The sequence below is a fragment of the Oenanthe melanoleuca genome, chromosome 4, assembly GCF_029582105.1.
Source record: "Oenanthe melanoleuca isolate GR-GAL-2019-014 chromosome 4, OMel1.0, whole genome shotgun sequence".
Classification (NCBI taxonomy): Eukaryota; Metazoa; Chordata; class Aves; order Passeriformes; family Muscicapidae; genus Oenanthe; species Oenanthe melanoleuca.
Window position 1 is genome coordinate 25,611,296 of NC_079337.1, and position 20,596 is coordinate 25,631,891.

The 20,596-nt window shown below is 45.5% G+C and overlaps 2 protein-coding genes across 7 annotated transcripts; both read left to right on the plus strand.

Moving 5' to 3' along the window:
• The first annotated feature begins 326 nt into the window (after positions 1–326).
• Positions 327–2,689, plus strand: LOC130252844 (sulfotransferase 1B1-like). Of its 4 annotated transcripts, none has more exons than XM_056490845.1 (8): positions 327–461; positions 972–1,120; positions 1,348–1,476; positions 1,565–1,662; positions 1,843–1,969; positions 2,046–2,140; positions 2,216–2,396; positions 2,469–2,689. In XM_056490845.1, exons 2-8 carry the CDS (start codon positions 973–975, stop codon positions 2,579–2,581), a joined length of 891 nt encoding a protein of 296 aa, XP_056346820.1. In that variant the 5' UTR covers positions 327–461; position 972; the 3' UTR covers positions 2,582–2,689. The 4 variants fall into 4 exon arrangements, with proteins under 4 accessions (XP_056346820.1, XP_056346821.1, XP_056346822.1 ...); XM_056490846.1 differs by having other exon boundaries at positions 329–461; positions 969–1,120; positions 1,547–1,662; XM_056490847.1 differs by having other exon boundaries at positions 332–461; positions 969–1,120.
• A 312-nt stretch (positions 2,690–3,001) lies between these two features.
• On the plus strand, positions 3,002–19,246 carry LOC130252843 (UDP-glucuronosyltransferase 2A2-like). Of its 3 annotated transcripts, none has more exons than XM_056490842.1 (8): positions 3,069–3,175; positions 6,774–7,663; positions 9,376–10,023; positions 13,969–14,117; positions 15,210–15,341; positions 15,773–15,860; positions 16,469–16,688; positions 17,879–19,246. In XM_056490842.1, the coding sequence occupies exons 2-8, from the start codon at positions 6,928–6,930 to the stop codon at positions 18,153–18,155; spliced, it is 2,250 nt and encodes a 749-aa protein (XP_056346817.1). In that variant the 5' UTR covers positions 3,069–3,175; positions 6,774–6,927; the 3' UTR covers positions 18,156–19,246. The 3 variants fall into 3 exon arrangements, with proteins under 3 accessions (XP_056346816.1, XP_056346817.1, XP_056346815.1); XM_056490840.1 differs by lacking the exon at positions 9,376–10,023 and adding an exon at positions 5,922–6,086 and having other exon boundaries at positions 3,151–3,175; XM_056490841.1 differs by lacking the exon at positions 9,376–10,023 and having other exon boundaries at positions 3,002–3,175.
• Positions 19,247–20,596: the final 1,350 nt, after the last annotated feature.

Consider the following 20,596-nt stretch of genomic DNA (forward strand, 5'->3'; position numbering starts at 1 on the left):
GCTGTTCCCCTGGGGCTGCTGTCCTCTTCTTGGGTTGGGGACAAGCAGGTGTCACCCCTCAGCCGCTGTGGTGGGGGAATTGCCAGCAGCAGCTCATGGGATTGCAGAGGGGTTTGGCAAATCTGTGTATTGGGTGGGTGTGGGCAGTGAGAGGTGTCCTCCCCACCCTCACACAGTGGGATGTGGCCTGGGACCTGTGGGGGAGAGTAGGTCTGGTGGGGCTGGGGATGTCCACTGTGGCCCTCCCTGCAGGTCAGTGGCTGCCGGTTTCTCCCTGCACTCGCTCCTCCCTCCCTGCAGCCACAGCATTGGCAAACATTACTGCCCTCAGTGCCCTGCCTCTTTCCTTCTCCTTCCCATAAAAACCGCTGTGAGGCCCCGAGTCTCCCTGTCTTCTGCTGTCACCCTCCTTGTGTCAACGTTCCAGCGTCACTCTCCTGGTTCAGAGCAGCAGGTCTTAGGTGAGCCAAGTGTCCCCAGGTGCCCTGTGAGTGCTCTGTCTGTGCTTAGACACACAGAGCTGCCTGCTGCAGGGTCCAGGGTGGTGGGTTTGGGGCATTTTGGATTTGTGTGCAGTCAGCACCCCTAAACCTTCCCCTGACGTGTGGTCTGCTGCAATAACCCCAGGGACCCAGTTCCCTACTCCTCCGGGGTGCTGAGGTAAGGGAAGAGGTGCTATTCTAGTCTAGTCGCCCAGGTCTGGGTGATGCCAGCATGCTGTGGGCACTCCTGCCTTTAGCAGGGCTCTGGGTGGGCTCCTGTCCCCGCAGTTGGGACCCTTGTTGCCAGCAGTGGGTGCAGCAATGGCCGTGGTGACCTCTGGTCTGTGCTCTGGTGCTATCGCTGCCGCTCCCTGAGCAGGCACAGTGCCAAGTGACCGGGCTGCCCTGGCTGGTGGCTGCCCTGAGAGCGTTGGAGGAGGGGGCCTCAGCTCATCAGCCAGCCCTGCCACATGTCCCTGTCCCCAGCAGGATGGCCAGTCCAGACCCCTATCTGCGTCAGCCCTGGCTCACAGTGCATGGCATCTCCATGGTCAATGCCTTCACCCACAACTGGGAACGTGTGGACTCCTTCCAGAGCCGCCCTGAGGACATCGTGGTGGTCACCTTCCCCAAATCTGGTGAGCATCTCCAAGGCAACCAGATGTGCTGGTACTGGGTGGGCAAGTGTGGTGTTCAGCTGAAACCCACTGCCTAGTGGCATGCAACATATTCAGGGGCTGTCAGGACCAAGTTGTGTAGGATTTCCCTTTTCCTCCATGGCATATGGTCAAGGTCTGAGGAATTATCAGTGCTGAGGCACTTGATGCTGCCTTGGCTACTCCCCTCGATGGGTTCCTTTCCCCAGGCACCACTTGGGTCAGCGAGATTGTGGACATGATCCTGCAAGGTGGAGATCCTGAGAAGTGCAAGCGGGACATTATCAGCCACAGAGTGCCTATGCTGGAGTTCTCTGTCCCTGGAAAGATGGCAGCAGGTAGTGAGGTGCAGGGGCACCCCACAGGGGCTGAGTCTTAAGGGTCTTTGCCAAGGGCCCATTGAGGAAGTGCTCTGCGATCCCCCAGGAACAGATCTGCTGGCCACCATGCCCTCACCCCGTGTGGTAAAGACTCATCTGCCAGCACATATCCTGCCCAAATCCTTCTGGGAAAACCACTGCAAGGTAACCGCCAACCCTGGTCCCTGCCATGGGGTGAATTCCAGCTCCCCTGTTCCCCTGAAACAGGACTCCCCACTGCTCCCTCCAGCATCCTAAATGGTCATGGGGAGTTCTAGCAGCTGGAGCGTCCTCCCTACTGGGGGTCCGAACGCTGCCTGTCATACCTCCATGGCCCACCTGCAGATGATCTATGTGGGGCGCAACGCCAAGGATGTGGCTGTCTCCTACTACCACTTTGACTTGATGAACAAGTTGCAGCCGCACCCAGGGACATGGGCCCAGTACCTGGAGGAGTTCATGGCTGGCAGAGGTGGGACAGGACACTCCTGGGTGCATGCAGGGACCCTGCAGGGGACTGACACCCACTGGCTGCTCTCCCCATGCAGTGGCATATGGTTCCTGGTACGACCACGTCAAGGACTACTGGGAGCGCAGGAAGGATCACCCCATTCTCTACCTCTTCTACGAGGATTTGAAGGAGGTGATGGGGCGGGGTGGATGATGGTGTGAGGCCTGGGGGTGGCAGGAGGGGTGAGTGTTGGCCTGTGTCACACAGGACCTCCGCCGGGAGATTGCCAAGGTGGCCCAGTTCCTGGGGCAGAAGCTGTCGGAGGCAGCGCTGGACACCATCACCCGACACACTTCCTTCGAGGCCATGCGGGACAACCCTGCGACCAACTACAGCAAGGTGCCCTCCGACCTCATGGACCACGGCGTGTCCCCCTTCATGCGCAAAGGTGAGCGGCTCTGAGGGGCCTCTGGCGTGCTGTGCCCCCGGCCCTGCTGAGCCCCATCTTGCCCGGCCACAGGCACCACCGGAGACTGGAAGAACCACTTCACCGTGGCCCAGAACGAGCGCTTTGACCAGGACTATGCGCAGAAGATGTCGGACACCGACCTGTGCTTCCGCACTCAGATCTGAGGAGGCACCGCCGCACGCCCCCCAAGTCTGCCCTGTGCTGTGATGGCACTGCTGCCGTTCCTTCTTCTCCCCCGAGACTGCTGGAGAGAAATAAAATGTGCTCCCTGATCCTGCCTTGGGGTGCTCACTGCCCTGAGCTTGTGCTGATCCCAGCCCAGCTGTTCCCCTGGGGCTGCTGTCCTCTTCTTGGGTTGGGGACAAGCAGGTGTCACCCCTCAGCCGCTGTGGTGGGGGAATTGCCAGCAGCAGCTCATGGGATTGCAGAGGGGTTTGGCAAATCTGTGTATTGGGTGGGTGTGGGCAGTGAGAGGTGTCCTCCCCACCCTCACACAGTGGGATGTGGCCTGGGACCTGTGGGGGAGAGTAGGTCTGGTGGGGCTGGGGATGTCCACTGTGGCCCTCCCTGCAGGTCAGTGGCTGCTGGTTTCTCCCTGCACTCGCTCCTCCCTCCCTGCAGCCACAGCATTGGCAAACATTACTGCCCTCGCCTCCCTGTCTCAGCCCATAGAAACTGCTGCCGTCACCCTCCTGTTGACACCCTCCTTGTGTCACTGTACCAGCGTCACTCTTCCAGCGCAGAGCAGCAGGTTTTAGGTGAGATGAGTCTCCCTGGGTGCTCTGTCCATGCTCACCTGCACAGAACTGCATGAGCACGGGTTTAGGGTGGTGGGTTTGGGGTACTTTGGGGTGCAATCAGCACCCTTAAACCTTTCCCTGATCTGTGGTCTGCTGCAACAACCCCAGGGACCCAGCTCCCTGTCCCCCAGTGGTCCTGTGGCGGTGGGAGAGGTGCTTGCTCTGGGGATGCTGGCACGCCATGAGCACCCCTGCCTTTAGCAGGGCTCTGGGTGTGCTCCTGTCCCCACAGCTGGGACCGGTGTCTGCAGTGGTGGGTGCAGTGATTTCTGCAGCGACCTCTGGTCTGTGCTCTGGTGCTATCGCTGCCACTCCCTGGGCTGTAGTGATGAGGAGATAAGGCTGCCCCAGCCATTGTAGCCTACCTGATCTTTGCCTAGCTCCTTCCTGCCCCAGCAGCAAACTCTCCCAGTAAAATAAACCATTGGCAGGACGACTGGGTAGGTCACCGGGAAAGGCTTGCCATGGGAGCATGAACAGCAAACATGCATGAAAAGGTGGAATGGAGAGAGCAACTCCTCCTTTTAAGGCTGGTGTGCCATTGGATGAGTCCCATCATATCCATACCCATGGGATTTAGAGATTTGCCCATGACCATAGCATGCAGCTTTCCTTGGGAGGTTGGACAGATGCTGGCAAGACAGGAGTGTACCACATGTGCAGGGAGCTTGGGCAAATCTGCTGCTACTCCTTGCTCTAGAGCTGATAAGAACAGGGCACAGCACCTATTCTTCCACCAGGAATGCAGCTCCTAGCAGAGACACCAAGCTTGGCCTGAACCTTCTCTCATTTCTTTAATGCTTTGGCTTTGCAGAGTGGAAGTGGCTCCTGTGCCAGCCACCCTGATGGCTGTTGTTTATCTGCCTAAGTACCCTTACAGCATTTCAGCAGCAGTGACGAGTGTTTAGAATCTTAAACTGAATCAAAAAATCCAAGTCAATGCTATTTACCTAGTCCCTGTTTTTTTTCATCCTGCGGTAACAGTGCAGAGGTATAAAGATATAGTTTATTCAAGAAAGATGGTCATGGTGACCTGCTTTATCTCACTAACTTTTGCTGGAGTTTCCCTATACCCTGGAGATTACAAGCCTTTTAATGAGCACATGCACATGTGACTTTGCAGAATTGCTAAATCCTGTCAGTTCCGCATGTAGGGAAGAGCCAACTTTGAAATTTTCCCAATCTAGTATCCTCCCTTCCCTTTGCCAAACCTCCCACCACCACCCAAAAAAAAAAAAAAAAAAAGCCAAGACTTTTAAGTCCGCTTTCAGACCAGAAGCTGCTTCATTGCATTAAGTGAAAGGGAAAGCACAGAGTAATTTGGTGCCTCTTCAGGGCACCCTTTTCTACCTGGCCCTGAATTTCTGAGGTGCTAGTTGGTATCAATGTTTCATAGAAATTAAAGTGCCATGTACACTGCAACCCCCAGCCACCCAGCACAATGTGAAGAGACCCATGTGTGGAAATCATCAGTTTGCATTGCCTAACTTTTGCATGGGAGCCTTAGCCTTGAAAAGCTTGTTGTTTTTTAACAAGGCTGGAGGTTGCATCACTGTCTTCTGCACTGTTATTCTGTTAGTAATGTTAGATGTGTGAAATACAGGTACTTAATACCATCAACTTTCTTCTGCCCCACTTCTCTCTCATTTGCTGGATTTTGTTCTTTAATCCTCTCAAAATGCATACCTTCTCTGATCTGAGTAATCTGAGTATCATCTTTAGAGCTAGCCATGGAAAAAAGACAATTATGACTCTTTGGTTCCCCTAGCAATTGCTTTCATTTGCTATGGAGGAATTTGATACTAAGGGGTTGGAAACCAAAAATAAGTTCCCATCTAAGTTTTTATCCAGGGAAGTGGTCACAGCACCAAACCTGAGGGAGTTCAAGAAGCATTTGGACAATGCTCTCAGGCACATGGTGTGATTCTTGGAGCTGTCCTGTGCAGGGTCAGGAGCTGGACTTCAATGATCCTTGTGGATCCCTTACAGTTCAGGATATTCTAGGATTCTATGATCTGCTCTAGGCATATGAACATGGCCTTTCAATTGTTGCTGAAAAAACTTTAAGTTTCTTGTAGGACTTTACAAAATAAGCTAAATTAGCCTGAAAAAAAGAAAAATCTTCCTCTGGATACAAACGTCTGTGGATAGACTGTAGTAAAATTTCTGGCTGTAAGGCCAAATTATGGTTGAAACATGCTGGCATAATAGTTCTGGAATCTGAGGTTTAGAAAAAATCCTGTTGAATATTATGGACAGTACTTAAAAATCATTGAGCTGCACCTTTAGATTCCTATAGTTTCAGGTTATTAAACGCTTGCCTAGGTCTCTGGAATCAAGGGCTACAGAGTCAACACAGGTAAAATACCAACTTTTGTAAACATCTGCAAACCACAAGATTCACTCTCTGTTCCTGTTGACCGTTTATAAACATATCTACTATATAACAAACAATTTATTTTGCCACCTGGGACCCTAAAGGGAGTAAAAAAGTCTTTTTAGCAGTCAGACACCATATTTTTTATCTCTAGGATACAAAGTCCTCCTACAAACCGGACTCTGTAATAATAGTAAATCCTGGCAAGGGAAAGACCATTTCAACCATTAAATTCCCAGAGCATAACAAAGCAATGAATAAACACAGAATACATGCTTTGTTGCCATCATCCCGTATTTTATTACTTCCCCCTTTAGAAAAATCCAGCTTAGAGGGTAACTTACTTAAGCTCCTTCTACCTGATAACCAAACCTGTGGGAGCAGCCCAGTCACAGAGGAGGGGAGCAGCAAGGAAAAGCAGCAAAACAGTGCAGCAAATTGCACCTTGCAACTCAGAGCACAGTATTCATGTACCTTGGAAGACTTTGCTAGGTAAGAGTTTTTTGCTGCATGCCATTTGTTCCCCAAATTGTGTTGGATCAAGAGTATAATTATATGTGTGGGTTTTAGTTTTCAGTTTGGCTCCAGGTGGTTAAATAACTGCTTCCAGGCATGGCGTTTATATTCAAGGGACAACTTTTCAAGTGAGAGCCATCCCAGATGATGTACGTTTTGCTCTTCAGCACTTTTAGGGCTCAGAAGAGGCCCAGACCCATGTTTAGACATGACCAGGTGGGTGGTGATGTGCCACAGGCAGTGGCAATGGACTCTGTGTTAAAAGTTGTCTGGGAGCAGTTGGAAGCTACCAGTGACCTATTAGAACAAATTGCATACCATTATTGGCATTATCATCAAACAAATGAAGGATTTGTTGACTTCTCTTAGCATAAGAAGTATCAGCACTTTTAGCATCTCACTGTTAAAAAAGGATGCCACTTCTAAGTCCACTATGTGGCCTCTCATTCCTTGGCCTGCCTCTGCCATTGCTAGTTCATGGAAAAAATGCAAGGGATTTGTTTGAGTCTCAGGGCTGGCATCCAGGGGACTGACTCCTTTGACAGCAGTGAGGATTGCTGTCATACTTGTAACAAGAGAACAGAACTTCTTTGGTGGGAAGCTAACAGGGTAGAAGGTAAAAAGGGAAAAATGAATCACCAAACATCTTTTTTTTCTTTTCAGAGCTCAGACAAAACACAGGTTATAAGGGCAATATCTGTGCAACAGCAAAGCCTTACTTCTGCTAAGAGTACTAGTAAGGAGCCATCAAACAGAGAGGTGCAGCACTCCCAGCTGGAAGGGAACATTCCCAGACTATCTAGTCCTTGACTCTGCCATGGTCATGAAAACAACTGGCTTAAAAAAATACCTCCAGCTGCTCCTTTTTCAGGTTGCTCTTCTAGGGCCTGTCTTCTGTGGGAAGATACTGGTTTGGCCAACAGAAGGCAGCCACTGGCTGAACATGAATGTAATTATACAGGAGCTCATCCGCCGTGGGCACAGCTTTACCATCTTGGTATCCAACGCTACCCTCTTCATTGAACCCAGGCCTAAAGCCACGGAGAATTTTGAGACCTATAATGTACCCTTCAAAAAAGATGTTCCTGAGAACCTGATTAATGGAGTAGTGGATCTATGGCTCAACAACAGGCCAACCATCTTGACCTTCTGGAAGTTTTACAAGGAGCTGGGAAGACTGTCTGTAGGCTGGCAGGAGATGAACAAGATCATGTGTGACGCAGTGCTGACCAACAAAGACCTGATTGCTCGTCTGCAGGGGTCTGGCTTTGACCTGCTGCTGTCAGACCCTGTGACCCCCTGTGGAGAACTCCTGGCTCTCAAGCTGGGCATTCCCTTTGTCTACTCGCTACGTTTCTCCCCAGCCTTCACTCTGGAAAGGCACTGTGGCAAGATCCCCACCCCACCATCCTACACACCTGCAGCCCTGTCTGAGCTCACTGACCACATGTCTTTTGGGGAGAGAGTAAAAAACTTTGTGTCTTACCACCTGCAAGACTACGTTTTCCAGAGCTACTGGGGACATTGGGATATTTACTACAGCAAGGTCTTAGGTAAGCCTTCTGATACTTCACTTCTTGTTATACAGTCTGTCCTTATGTTCTAGTCTCCTGCAGAGCTAGGAACCCACCAGGGTCAAGAGAGAGGTCAGCAAGAGTTTGTCATTATGTCCCTAAAATGGGACTGAGCCACTAGCAGTTATTGCACTGGGACAGGATCGAGGTCATCCCAACGGACAGATTTAACTTTTGTCACAATTTTAGTGTGGAGTTTGATACGACTTCCACACCATTCAGGGTGCTCAGCAAGGGTGACTGCTTGCAAAGAAAGCAGCCAAGAACAGAGCCATTTTCCCCATCCAGAGGACCATAACAAGGAGGGTGGAGTTGGTGAATTACAAGCCAGCCTTTGTCACCCTCAGCAGCAATATCTAAGTGCATTGTGGCTTTGTAATAGAGACTTCACTTATGTCACTGGTCATATAAAACCAATTCTCTTGGCACAAAACAAGTTTTATTTAGAACATACCCTCCCACCCACAAACCAAACAGTGAAAACAACAAATTTTTCTCTGCAGGCTTTTCTTCTGGACTGTTTTGAGTGATCATGTAGAAAAATATGTTTATTATTAATCACATGTCATTTCTACTATCTTCTCATTGAACTCTTCAAAAAGACCTCTTTTTCTAAAATCTCTCGGAGTTCAAAATCTCTCAGGGGTCAATTGCCTGCAAATATCTGCATGATGCAAGACACCACAAGTATGCCAACCTGGTGTCATGGGTACAGTACATGATGTATCTCAGCTTGGCTCCTCACAGTCCAACTGTTTCCATGACCCACATTTTTGTCCCAGAAAGGGTGCTCTAGGCAGCATGGAAACCATCCAAAAGCCTTGGACAAAAACATTAGGAAACAATTGTGTAACAGCACTGGGAAGAAACCCTGTAATAATGATTTTAACACAGAAAAGAGAACTTAGAGTATTTCTTAATTGCACATCAGGAGGAACCATATAAATAAAACTGTTTAATGGATTTTCTGGTTCAATTTATAGTCCATAATTGGCACTTAGTGGCTGGCAGGAAGCCTGCACGACCCTCTCCTGATCTCCCACAGTGCTCTGTTAGAGGCAAATTCACATGAGGACAGTCTTACTCTGATACTAGAGTAATTTGCTGTGTAGTTTCATCCACTTCGAGGTGCAAATCTTTGGCTGCAACCCTGGATCACCACTTTAAGTGTGTTCTAAAGGGATGCATTGTGGCATTATAAAAGTGAAAAGGTGCCCACACAGTGGGTATCTTTGCTGCCTACCTAGCTGTGTTTCAAAGAGTCAGAAGAATGAAAAAGTCACCTCTTCTACCAAACGAGTAACACAGAGACCGTAGTTAGATTACCAACAGGATACAATCTAAGCCCCTGACAGCTCTCCCTGCTGCTCCAGAGGAATCACATCTTCCAGCTTCAGCAAGCTGTTTACCACCAGAGGGTGCCAGCTGGTGCTAGTCACCTTTTTTTGTGCCCTAGGAAAACATGATATTAAACATGCTATTATCCAGTACAGGATTTCACACTGCCTACCTTTGCTCCCTGCCCTCGGGATCAAGGCAGTGTCATGCATGCCCAGCCCAGTTCAGGAGTGCCACTGCTCCCGGTGAAGGAAGGCTGCGGGGGCATTGCCACACAGGGCAGGCTATGGCAGGGAAGGAGGTGTCAGTGCTGTTGCTGCTGGCCGTGTTGGGCTGCGGTTCCGGAGGGAAAGTGTTGGTCTGGCCGGCTGACAACAGCCACTGGCTGAACATGGAGCACATACTACAGGAACTTGTGGTCCGGGGCCACGAGGTGACTGTGCTGCTGCCTTCGTGCTTCCTCATCCTCAATCCCACACAGCCCTCACCCTTCCAGTTTGAGCTGATTGAGGTGCCAATCACCAAAAAGGAGATGTCTGACTTAATGGATGAAATTTTATATTTTTTTTTTTATGAGGAGAGAGAGCTACCTATCTGGGAAGGTGCTTACAAAATAGCTCAAAAGATATTGCAGATGAAGAACATAACCAAAATGATTTGTGATGGAGTTGTGAAGAATGAGACCCTGATGGAAAGACTGAGGGCATCCACCTTCGATGTCCTTTTGGCAGACCCACTGTCACCCAGTGGGGAGCTGGTTGCTGAGAAGCTGGGTATCCCCTTTGTGTATACCTTCCGGTTCTCCATGGGCAACACAGTGGAGCGGCTCTGTGGAACACTCCCAGCACCTCCTTCCTATGTACCAACCACCCTAACCAGCCTAACAGATAGGATGACCTTCTGGCAAAGGCTAAAAAACATCCTCAGCTACACTCTGCAGGATTTCATATTTCATTACGTTCTCTGGGCAAGCTGGGATCAATACTACAGTGAAGTTTTAGGTAAGGCTGCTCTCTTTCCTGAAATTACATCTGCTGTACACACAAGAGTAAATACCCAGAGATGAGAAGCTAAGGCACAAATCAAGAGCATGACAGCCCCAAATTCATTCTCCGTCCTTCAGAATTCCTGCATGAAGTCAAACAATACAGGCAAGTACAAACATTGCCTATTAATCCCGACCTGCTACAGTAGTAGAACTAAGTCTGTACAGGTACTTCCAGAATATGTAAAACAGTGCTAAAGCACTTGAAACAGGGCTCATTATTCATATTCATAGATGAATCATGACAAACACTAAGAACAGTAAAATACTATTTACCTACCAAACTTTTTCTTCCATAGCACACTTCTTACTTGTTACTTTGTCTCAAAATTAGAGACAATATCCTCCTCTGGACCTACAAAAGTCTGGGAGATCATGTGAGCCCCAACTCACAGTGATAAAAGACCCTCTGCAGAGACATGGTTCTTTGCTTTTCTGAAAGTGTATAAAAACCTATTAGATTATTGCTATATTTAAGTCGTTTTTAATTTTTAAAAAATAATAGTTGTATAATGTTTTCCTATTTTTGCTCTAGGCAATTATAGCAATGCTTAAAAGGAAACAGGCCAAATTGCTAGTGGGGAGATAAAATGGGTATTTCAATATAAGACTTTAAAGTGTTTTTATTTATATTTCACTAATAAGGTGTAATTCTGTTGAGAGAGCTAAGTTGTTAAGGTATCCATCTCTTAGAGTACTTAGCTGTATGTTTGTGTTGCTTATCATTTTATGACGACAGAGACTAGAAAATCTTGTGCTGGCTGAAGCATGGTTTGATGTCTGTTGTGTAAACCTCAGAGCTCTTTGGATCATGTGGTGTCTTTTTTTATTGTGAACTGTGGGGTTTGGCATTTATGGCTCCATGTGCAATACTTGTTTTGTTAGTTTGCATGGGCTGCATGATGGATTTGCACTGAAAAGAGCTTTGATAATACAGGGATGTTTTAATTACTGCTGAGCAGTGTTTACAGAGTGTCAAGGCCTCTCCTGCCTCCCAGTCCACTCCACAGCAAGGGGACTGGGGGTGCACAAGAAGTCAGGAGGGGACACAGCTGGGACAGCTGAACTTGACTCACCCAAGAGATACCCCAGCCCAGGATGATTTTGTGTTCAACAAAATAAAAGATATGGGGGAGAAGTTTGTCAGGACTGCTGTTTCTCGAGAACTCACTGGACATTGGTTGGCTGGTAGTGAGAAACCGTTCTTTTTGCATCACTTGCTTTTCTTGTTCTTTTTTTTTTTTTTCCCCTTTCCTTTAATTTTTAAAGTTATCTCAGTCTCAATCCATGACTTTTCTAAATTTGCCCTTCCTTTTCTCCTCCTACAGTGGGAGATTTAGAGGCTCTGTGGTGCCTAGCTGCCTATCAAGATTAAACCACAACACAGGGAAAAGGCTTCTGGTCTTCACATGCTGCAAAAAGCACTTTGTGGTGAGCAGATAGGAGCTGATGTAATTTTGAGATCAGCTGTGGCTCTGCAGGATACTCCAGAACGGGATTTGCTGCTTGCCCAGTCCTCCCATGACTGCTGTTTTGTGTTATGACATGCCCTCTTGCCACGTTTGCCAATCATGTTTGCCAGTGTAGTCACCAAACAAGTGCCGCTTTTAATTGGTTGGCTCTAAAGTTTTAATTGGTTGGCTTTAAAGTTGAGTGAACTGCTTCCAGTTCAGTCAGACCAGAGTTGTACGTGGAATGCAGAGATGCTGGGGCCAAAGTTCCCCTGGCTGCTCTGGGCCTATGCATGCTGCTGCAGTACCAGTTTGTGTGGGAGGGTGGTGGTTTGGCCCACTGATGCCAGTCACTGGATCAATGTGAAAGTGCTTCTGCAAGAGCTTGTTCTCCGGGGTCATGAAGTGACCGTCCTGGTGCCCTCAAGCAATCTGCTCATCAACTACCAGGACACCTCCTCCCCTTTCACTTTTGAGGTCCTGCAAGTTCCCTTTAGCCAGGAGACCCTAGATGCCTCCATGGAGGACTTCCTCAATTTCTGGATGAATGAAGCCTCTAATCTCTTCCCTTGGGAGATCATGTGGACGATGAAAGAGCAACTAGAAGTCTTTACCAATATGTCAAAGCAGACCTGTGACACCTTGGTGATGAACTCTCGCCTGATAGCAAAGCTGCAGCAGGCCAAGTTTGATGTTCTGATTGCTGACCCCCTGGCTGTAGGTGGGGAGCTTGTAGCAGAAATCCTAGAGATCCCTTTTGTCTACAGCTTCCGATTCTCTGATGGGAATGTGGTAGAACGGCTGTGCGGTGGGCTGCCATCCCCACCTTCCTATGTGCCTGCTAGCACAATGGGGCTGACACACCAGATGTCCTTTATGGAAAGACTACAGAACTTCCTCTTTTATATTTGCACGGATTTATTTTTTGTGAAGTTTTGGCGAGATGAATGGGATGGGTACTTCAGTAATGTCTTAGGTAAGGCAGCTGTTGAGTGGTTTCTTTTCTTGCATAGGTTGTGCCTTTTGAATGTTTTGGGACCATGATGCTGTTGTTTCCAAATACTCTTTCTCAAAGGCCAGCAGAGGTGGTAATATTACCTGAAGTATCTTGCAGCTCTGCATAGTGCAGGACATGGACTATAAGGATGTGTGGATGTGTGAGTTCAGATTATCAGCAAAAAATGCTGTCACCTTTCTGTTTCATATGCCATTCAGAGTTTGAAAGAGTCTCCTTAAACTACATACATACCTGAAAATTTTGCTCCAGCATAGTACAACTCAGGCATGATTCAACATTTAATAAAGATACCTTTTAGTTCAATGGACTTTGAATCTTGTCCAGGGTATCTAAGTTTAGGCAGATAATGAATGAACAGCAAACAAAGGGCTTCTCTTCCGTTGCTGTCCAATCTTTTCCTGCATTTGCAAAGAACACCTTTGTGCTCTGAAAACTAGTCCCTTTTCCCTGGACTGAATAAAGACTTAATTGCACCTTTTTATCACTACTTGTAACGCAAACTTAATTTTCACTTCAGCAACTTTGCAACTGACTCACTTCTCTCTAATTTAAATTGATCAAGTAGTATAAGAAGATGCCCAACAGATAATTTTTATCTTGCAGCTTATTTAGCTTGATTCCTGCTTGCATTAGGCTGGCTTCGGAAAACTATTTATCAATACTTCTAACCCTTTTACTCCCCAGTTTCACTTTATGGAGAAAATATTGCAAAGACAACTTGCAGCATGTAGCTAAGAATATATATTTTTCCAAATGGTAAACTATAAAACATCAGATTTTTTTTTTCCAGACAGATTTCTAGAAATATTAGATTTAGCATAAAATGACATTAAAAGTATTTATGAAGCTGGCCTTTTTTTCCCAATATGTGTCAGAAGCAGCTGGCCCAGTCCTTAAGAAAACTAGAGATGTCTGTATCTGTCTTTTATTGTTGTCTGAGCAGCCACTAAATGAGTCACCATTTGAAAAATGCTACAGAACTTTGTTTAAAAACTTTCCTCCTCCCTGACAGGTGATCATCATTTTGTGATTCATTCATTCTTTATTTGGAACTAAATTTTCAGTAATTGTTCTCCTTCCCAAGTATTCTTTGTGTTTTTATTACAAGCACAGGTAATAATTCAGCACTACAAGAATTGTACTTCTATATTAGATACTAAATGCTTCTTACTTGTATTCCTCTAAAGTAATCATGAAGGTTCAAAATCCTTTTAAGGATTGTACTGCCTTGCTCATGGCCACCTGCTAAACCTGAAGACAGGACACGGTAAGGAATAGATCTAGATTTGTGGATGTTTTCATTTTATGCATGGTTTGATAAACTACACTGTTTGGGAGTGCCAAAAGGCAAAGGTAAGGCTCCTGTTTCACAATCTAGAGCAAACAAGGTCACTCCTGTGCATGTTGTAAACCTCTTGTACCTTGTCCGCAGGAAGACCCACAACCCTGTGTGAGACAATGGGAAAAGCAGAGATTTGGTTAATCAGAACATACTGGGATTTTGAATTTCCACGCCCTTTCCTGCCCAACTTTGAGTTTGTTGGAGGACTTCATTGCCAGCCTGCAAAACCATTACCAAAGGTATCCCAACTTCATTCTGCCATTGGCTGGATTGTTAACAAAGAAGCCTGATAACTACACAAGCCATGTCCTGAGAAAGCTCATTCTTGAAGAAGATGCTCTGGTGCTGTTGGGGAGCAAGGAACTATTTAGCATCTGTCCATACTTGTCTGAACTGAGGGCTGGTTTACAGCCTGCTGTCTTAAAAGAGGATAGCAGATGTCAGTACGGGGTAATAGAGTGTCTGTTTTAGGAAAAACAGGTGCTACCTTAGGGTACTTAAATGTAATGTTTAATTGTAAGATACAGACCCCATGATAACATTGAAATACCTGATGCCAGAAGGCATTGTGACAAGACTAATTCTTTAGGTAAAATGGGGTCAAAACGTGCAGAAACAGATGAGTGATAAACACTTTTTCTATTGTGCCCTAATTTAAGACATCTAAAGGGAGTAAACACTGAGCATCTCCAGCCTATGCTCTGCTGTGAATTGCAGTATTCAGGTGGAATTTGAAACTCCCAAATACTGAAGATGACAACATGACAAGCTCTGGTGTAGATTATCATTCCTGTAGGAGCCTAGTAAGATATAGGCCATCTTCAGTGCAAGCTGTCTACTAAAATAAACCTTCTACCTCTTCTTCCCACTCCCCTGTAGCATGGGTTGAGCTTGGGGAAAATGAAGAACCATTCTCTTTTGCATGTTACTGCTCTAGTTCACATGACACTAACTAATGAACAGGAAAACCTATTGGTCTGATTTGTAGAAAAAATGTTTTGATCAATGTGGTGTGTTGTAAGAAATGAGAACTGTCTGACTAGCAAAATGATGGCACCAACTCAGTGAATCTGTGATCAGGATGCTGCTTGAAATGAATCCTGAAACTTGCTTTCAAAAAGACAAAGCATCTGTCACCTGTCTCAACTTGTCCTGCTCCTTGCTGGGGAGAAACTGACTGTTTAAGATAGGGCCAGTTCTGTCTTTGTCAAGCCCTTCTGTAAGGAGGTGCTCACACCACCATTTCCTTAATAAGCTGAAAAGGTTATGCTCTCTACTCACAGAAATCTGTGTAATGTGCACTATGTAATTATGTTTTCTGCCTCTCCTAGGAAATGGAAGAATTTGTTCAGAGCTCAGGGGAACATGGTGTCATTGTATTCACTCTTGGATCAATGGTCTACAACCTGAGTGATGAAAAAAGTACTGTGATCGCCAAAGCCCTCAGCCAGCTTCCACAAAAGGTGAACTTCTTTTCAAACCTAAAACAAGTTGCCTTGTTGCCTTGCTTTTTTTCACTCCCGTTGCTCTCAATGAGTCTTTTATGTTTGGAGTTGCCTGTTCTTTACCTGCATGCCTGATGGATGTGATACAGCCAGAAAGCTGGGCTCTCTCAGAGAGACAGACTGCTCAGTTACTTCATGGGGAGTTCTGGTGTTTTACCTCCTCTGAACCAAATGACATGGAGGTGTGTCTACAGGCCAAAATATAAAAATTGCATGCATTTTTTTATAATTAGCACATAATAACCAATCAAAGAGTTCAACTGGAGCCAAAGCTATTTGAACTTCTGGGAAAAGGTATGTGGGTTTGAGATAAAGCTTTAAATTATATGTAGTAATACAGAAAGGCACATCACATGCACCATGTTTATCTTATTTTTCCTTTGTTCAAGGTCCTCTGGCGGTACAAAGGGAAAAAACCAGAAACTCTGGGCTCCAACACCAGGATTTATGACTGGATACCACAGAATGACCTGCTTGGTGAGACTGATTCTATTTGGGATGGATTGCACCCTTGGAAAAACTGTTTCCTTTGTTTTTTCACTAGAATGGGTACTTCAGGCCACAGAATCACATAATGCTTGTGGATACACTTCATTTCTCAACTTAAGCTGCAGAGCTTTGCTTTTGGGAGGCTTAGTTTCCTAAAAGGCTCTGACTTACATAGCTTGATGGCAGTTGTCTGGTAAGGCTCAAAAGCATCCATAGGCAGGAGTAAATACCAAAGCAGAGATGTTCTCTGGAGTTGGATTTGGCCTCTGCAGCTCATCTCCAGGGCTCATTCTTCAAAATGACCTAAGCAAGGCTAACACACAGGGCTGTTATGAACCTGATACCATGTGAAAACAACTGCACAATAGTGGAAGGGCCAAAGTAACTGTGGGGTAGGCTGGAGGGACATGCTGATGCACATGTGTTGAAGTAAGTATGACTGTGTGAAAGCTAAGCATGCAAGCTCTGCTGCTGATCCAGAGGTCACAGCTGTTCCCTTCTCTAGTGGTGCATTGGCTCTGTCTATGCAGCACTCACATCCCAGTGAATAGTCTCCCACAGCTGCTGTAACACACACCTCTCCTTCCCTGTTCCAGGCCATCCCTTGACAAAGGCCTTTATTACACATGGTGGGACCAATGGGCTCTATGAAGCCATCTACCACGGGATCCCAATGGTTGGGATTCCCATGTTTGCTGACCAGCATGACAACATTGCTCACATGGTAGCAAAAGGAGCTGCAGTTCAGGTGGATTTCAACACAATGAAGACGCAGGACCTGGTTGATGCACTGAACACAGTCATTTACAATTCCACGTGAGTTTTGTTCTTACTGTACAGAAGGCTGGGCTGCTGATGTGAGAAATTCTGCTGGCTCTTCTGGGAATGAAAGATGCAGAGTAGCTGAAGTTTGGATTTCAGATGAAAACCATCTTTCCTTTCTGAAAATCAGCATTTCTCAAAAAGGAGAGATCAGTAATTTGGTTTTCCTTATACCACATTTTATAAGTGCTTTGAGAAAAATAGTTCTTGGAAAGTTCAGAGGAATTTTTTAGAGTTCTTTGCTAGTGTAAATCCTCTGGAGGCTCTGAATGACAATTGTAGCTTTATTAGATCTTAGCTGCCAGTTCTTTCTCCTACCCCTGACTTAGCAGTAGGGGTAACATACGACTTAGGTTGCCGTACCTATCAGTCAGGACTGAGAGAAGGAAGCCCAGCAGCTGGGATCCCTTACTAATGATAAGACCACTGACAAAGGGATTAGAAAAATGCAGAAGTCCTCAATCTTTACCAGCTACTCCCATCCAGTGTGCAGGACAGGTATTCCTTCAAATAAGAACCTGCAAATTCCTGAAGCAAATGGACCAGCACTGATGGAGGTATCTAGTATCTTAGGGAGTCAGCCATGGTGGAGGTAATCTGTAATAACCTGGATGGCAGCTGGTACATGTGGCCTCCCCAGCCTTTCATTTTACTACTGAGCATGACACCTTTGGGTGAGTTATGATCAGCTTTCCTTGCTGTGTCCCCTCCCAGTTCCTTGTGTAGCCCCAGCCTCCTGGCTGGTGGGGTGGTGTGAGAGCCAGAAAAGGCCTTGACTCCATATAAGCTCAGAAGTAAGGCAAGCATCCTTATTGTATCAATACTGTTTCCAGCACAAATCCAAAAAATAGCCCACAGCAGCTACTTCTATCCCCGCCCAAATCAGCATACTCCATTATATTGGAACAGAAATGCGGCAAATGTTTCCATGTTGGCTTTCTAAAAAGTAGTATCTGGAATAATTTTTAATAACTTTTTTTGCAAAATACTGGCTTTCTCTATTACTATTCTTAACCCAATTTTATGCATATAGAAGTAAATTGGACCACTTTCAAATGCATTTAAGTAAGACTGATGAAAGTAAAAGCAAGGCTGTCTACCTTCCTCATGAAGACTGCCAGGTGCTAGCTGGTTTGTTTCAGAAATGAGAAATCTCTTTGGTTTCTTCTTTTTTTTCCCCCCAGCTATAAGGAAAATGCTCTAAAGTTATCCAAGATACAGCATGACCAGCCTGTTAAGCCTCTGGACAGAGCTGTCTTCTGGATTGAATTTGTCATGCGTCACAAAGGAGCAAAGCACTTGAGACCAGCTGCTCACCATCTCACCTGGTACCAGTACCACTCCCTGGATGTTCTGGCATTCTTATTCATCTGTACAGCCACTATTGTCTTCATTCTTTTCAAGTGCTGCCTATGTTGCTGTAGAAGATGCGGCAGGATAGCAAAGAGGAAGAAAGAATAGAGACCTTGTTCCCATCAGCAGTTTTCTTCTCCTAGGCTGATTCAGCAAGGCATTTATGCACATTCTTTGGTGAACAAGTTTATTAGGATATGCTTTAAGCTGCGCATATCACGAATGCACCACAACAAAGCTGTTGTGGGACAGAGCTGCTTGCTTAGCTAGTAAATTCCTTCAGGTCTAAATAAAATTGAATTATAGTTGCTTTATCCCTTGGGACCATGTTAGCTGATCACACGTGGTCCTTGCCATGGTAATCACTGCTCTAAATTTTCAAGTATCTCGAATATTTTGGTATATTTTGTAAATTCAGCCTTGCCCTGTGTGGTATTCTGGGTCTGCAACTAAGCTCCCTATCGTAACTCTGTCCTCTCCTCTAGTGCCATGCAGGCTTGATCACTAATTCACAACCGAAATGCCTCCTCTCCTGTGAGAAAAGCTCTCTCCAGAATGGACAGTGAATCCAAGATCATGGGCTTCTAAAATGCAACCATCTGAAGTGCCATGATCATGAAAACTGAGAGCTGCAAGTGGCAAATGCACTTACTACTTGAGGGCTGAGGGGAAACTAGAATCCTAAGGCCATAAAAAAACCTTCTTTCCTGGGAACTATTCTTCTTTCCTATTCAGTCTGGAATTCCTACTGCACAGGTCATCATTCTAACTGGAACACTGCAGGGGTGTGAACACCACCTCTGTCAGGAACATGACATCTTAACCCCCAAACACCTCTGAGCCATGCTAATTGATAAATGCAGAAACACCTCTAGAAAGGGAACTTGCAAAGAAGTAACATTCCATGTGGGAAAAGCACAATAGTCACTCACCTTGCCTGAAAAGTAGGAGAAAATAGTACTGCACTTCAGTCAGATAAAAGTCATAGTAAATGTAGTACTTCTTCAGGTGTTAAAGATACCTGTAAAATGCTGCTAGTCCAGGCCTCCTGTTCTAGGTAAGGTTATTTCACTGCTGTGCTAGCTTACTCAAGAAAAAACCTACTCAAATTTTAACTGTTATTTTAAAATATTCTGGAATTGTTTCCAAACAGAGCATGATTATTTGTTTACATAATAAAATTCTTTACACTACATTAACTTTTTTTTATTAGCATTGTCATGTTTCAACATCTGCTTAAAACTTCTTTATACTACAACACGTAGTAAAAAGTTCACGAAAAGTTCAACTGTTTCCAAACTAAACAGGGGTTACAAGAAGACTACTGCATCTCATGGCAGTTTCTGGTACACTGTTCCTGTTATCATGGTGGGATCATAACCAGGAATATGCACAGTGACTAGAAAGGGAAACTTCATGACACTAGGGCCCCAGATCAGAAAGGGGTTGCTGTGGCAGTTAAGGGAGCCGGGTGGGTCCCTAGGCACAGCTCCATCAAGCTGGATCACCCATCACTCAGTTGCTGAGATTTTGGTTCAGATGCCAGAAGGCCAACAAGCCTCCCAGCAGGCTGCACAGGTATTGGTGAGACAGGGCTAACAAAGGAGACTGTTAAAAGGATAGATGGGAAAAGCTGGACAAAGTGCTGCAAAGTCACTGTAAGGAGGTGCTTTGTTTCAGTAACCTATTCAGAGGAATTTGGCTTATCTGGTATTGAATTTAAAAAATAAAAAAAATCAACCAAACAAAAAACCAAAAAAACAAAACAAAACAAAAAACAAACAAACAAACAAACAAAAAAAACAACAAAAAAAAACAACCCAAAAACAACCCAAAAAAAAAACCCAAACAAAAAAAAACCCAAACAAAAAAGCTCAAACAAAACCAACACCCCCTCTTCATTTTGGAGTCCGTATATAATGCAGAGAAATGTATCAAAGTATGAGGTGGTCTACGATGCATTTCTCAATTAGACATAGAATGTACTCTAAATTTGACAGATTGATCTAATCCTCCAGCTAGCAGGCAATACCTCTCTGTGCACAATAAGCTGTGTTGAGGAATCCAAACACATATTCAGCCTCTTGTACTGCTTAAATAATCCAAACATACATTGGAGGTCTAACTTTTTGTTTAACACATAGATGTTTACTGTGATTGTAGACTAAAATAAACAGGGCACAAACTATTGCCAGATCAAAAAAACACATTTCCACAAATGCCACATAGTGGCCAGTCCTACATTACCTTTTATAAAAATAGCTGCAGCACCCAGTTGGGTGGAGCCTTCAGTGTTTAAAGTACAGTCTGGATTTGTTATAAGAGAAGACACTGAAGGAAGTTTATGAAGAAGTCCACAAAGGCAGTGCTACTCCTACAAGTTTTGAAATTTGGAAGTTCCTGGACAAGCTGAAGAACTTTCACTACAAGTTTTACTCCCCCCCCCCGCCATAGTTTTACAATTTGCATTTGGGTTAAAATATTTCTGATTTAAGAGAAGTAACAAGTGATCACTAGAAAGAACACATGTGCAGACTCTGGATCTTGCT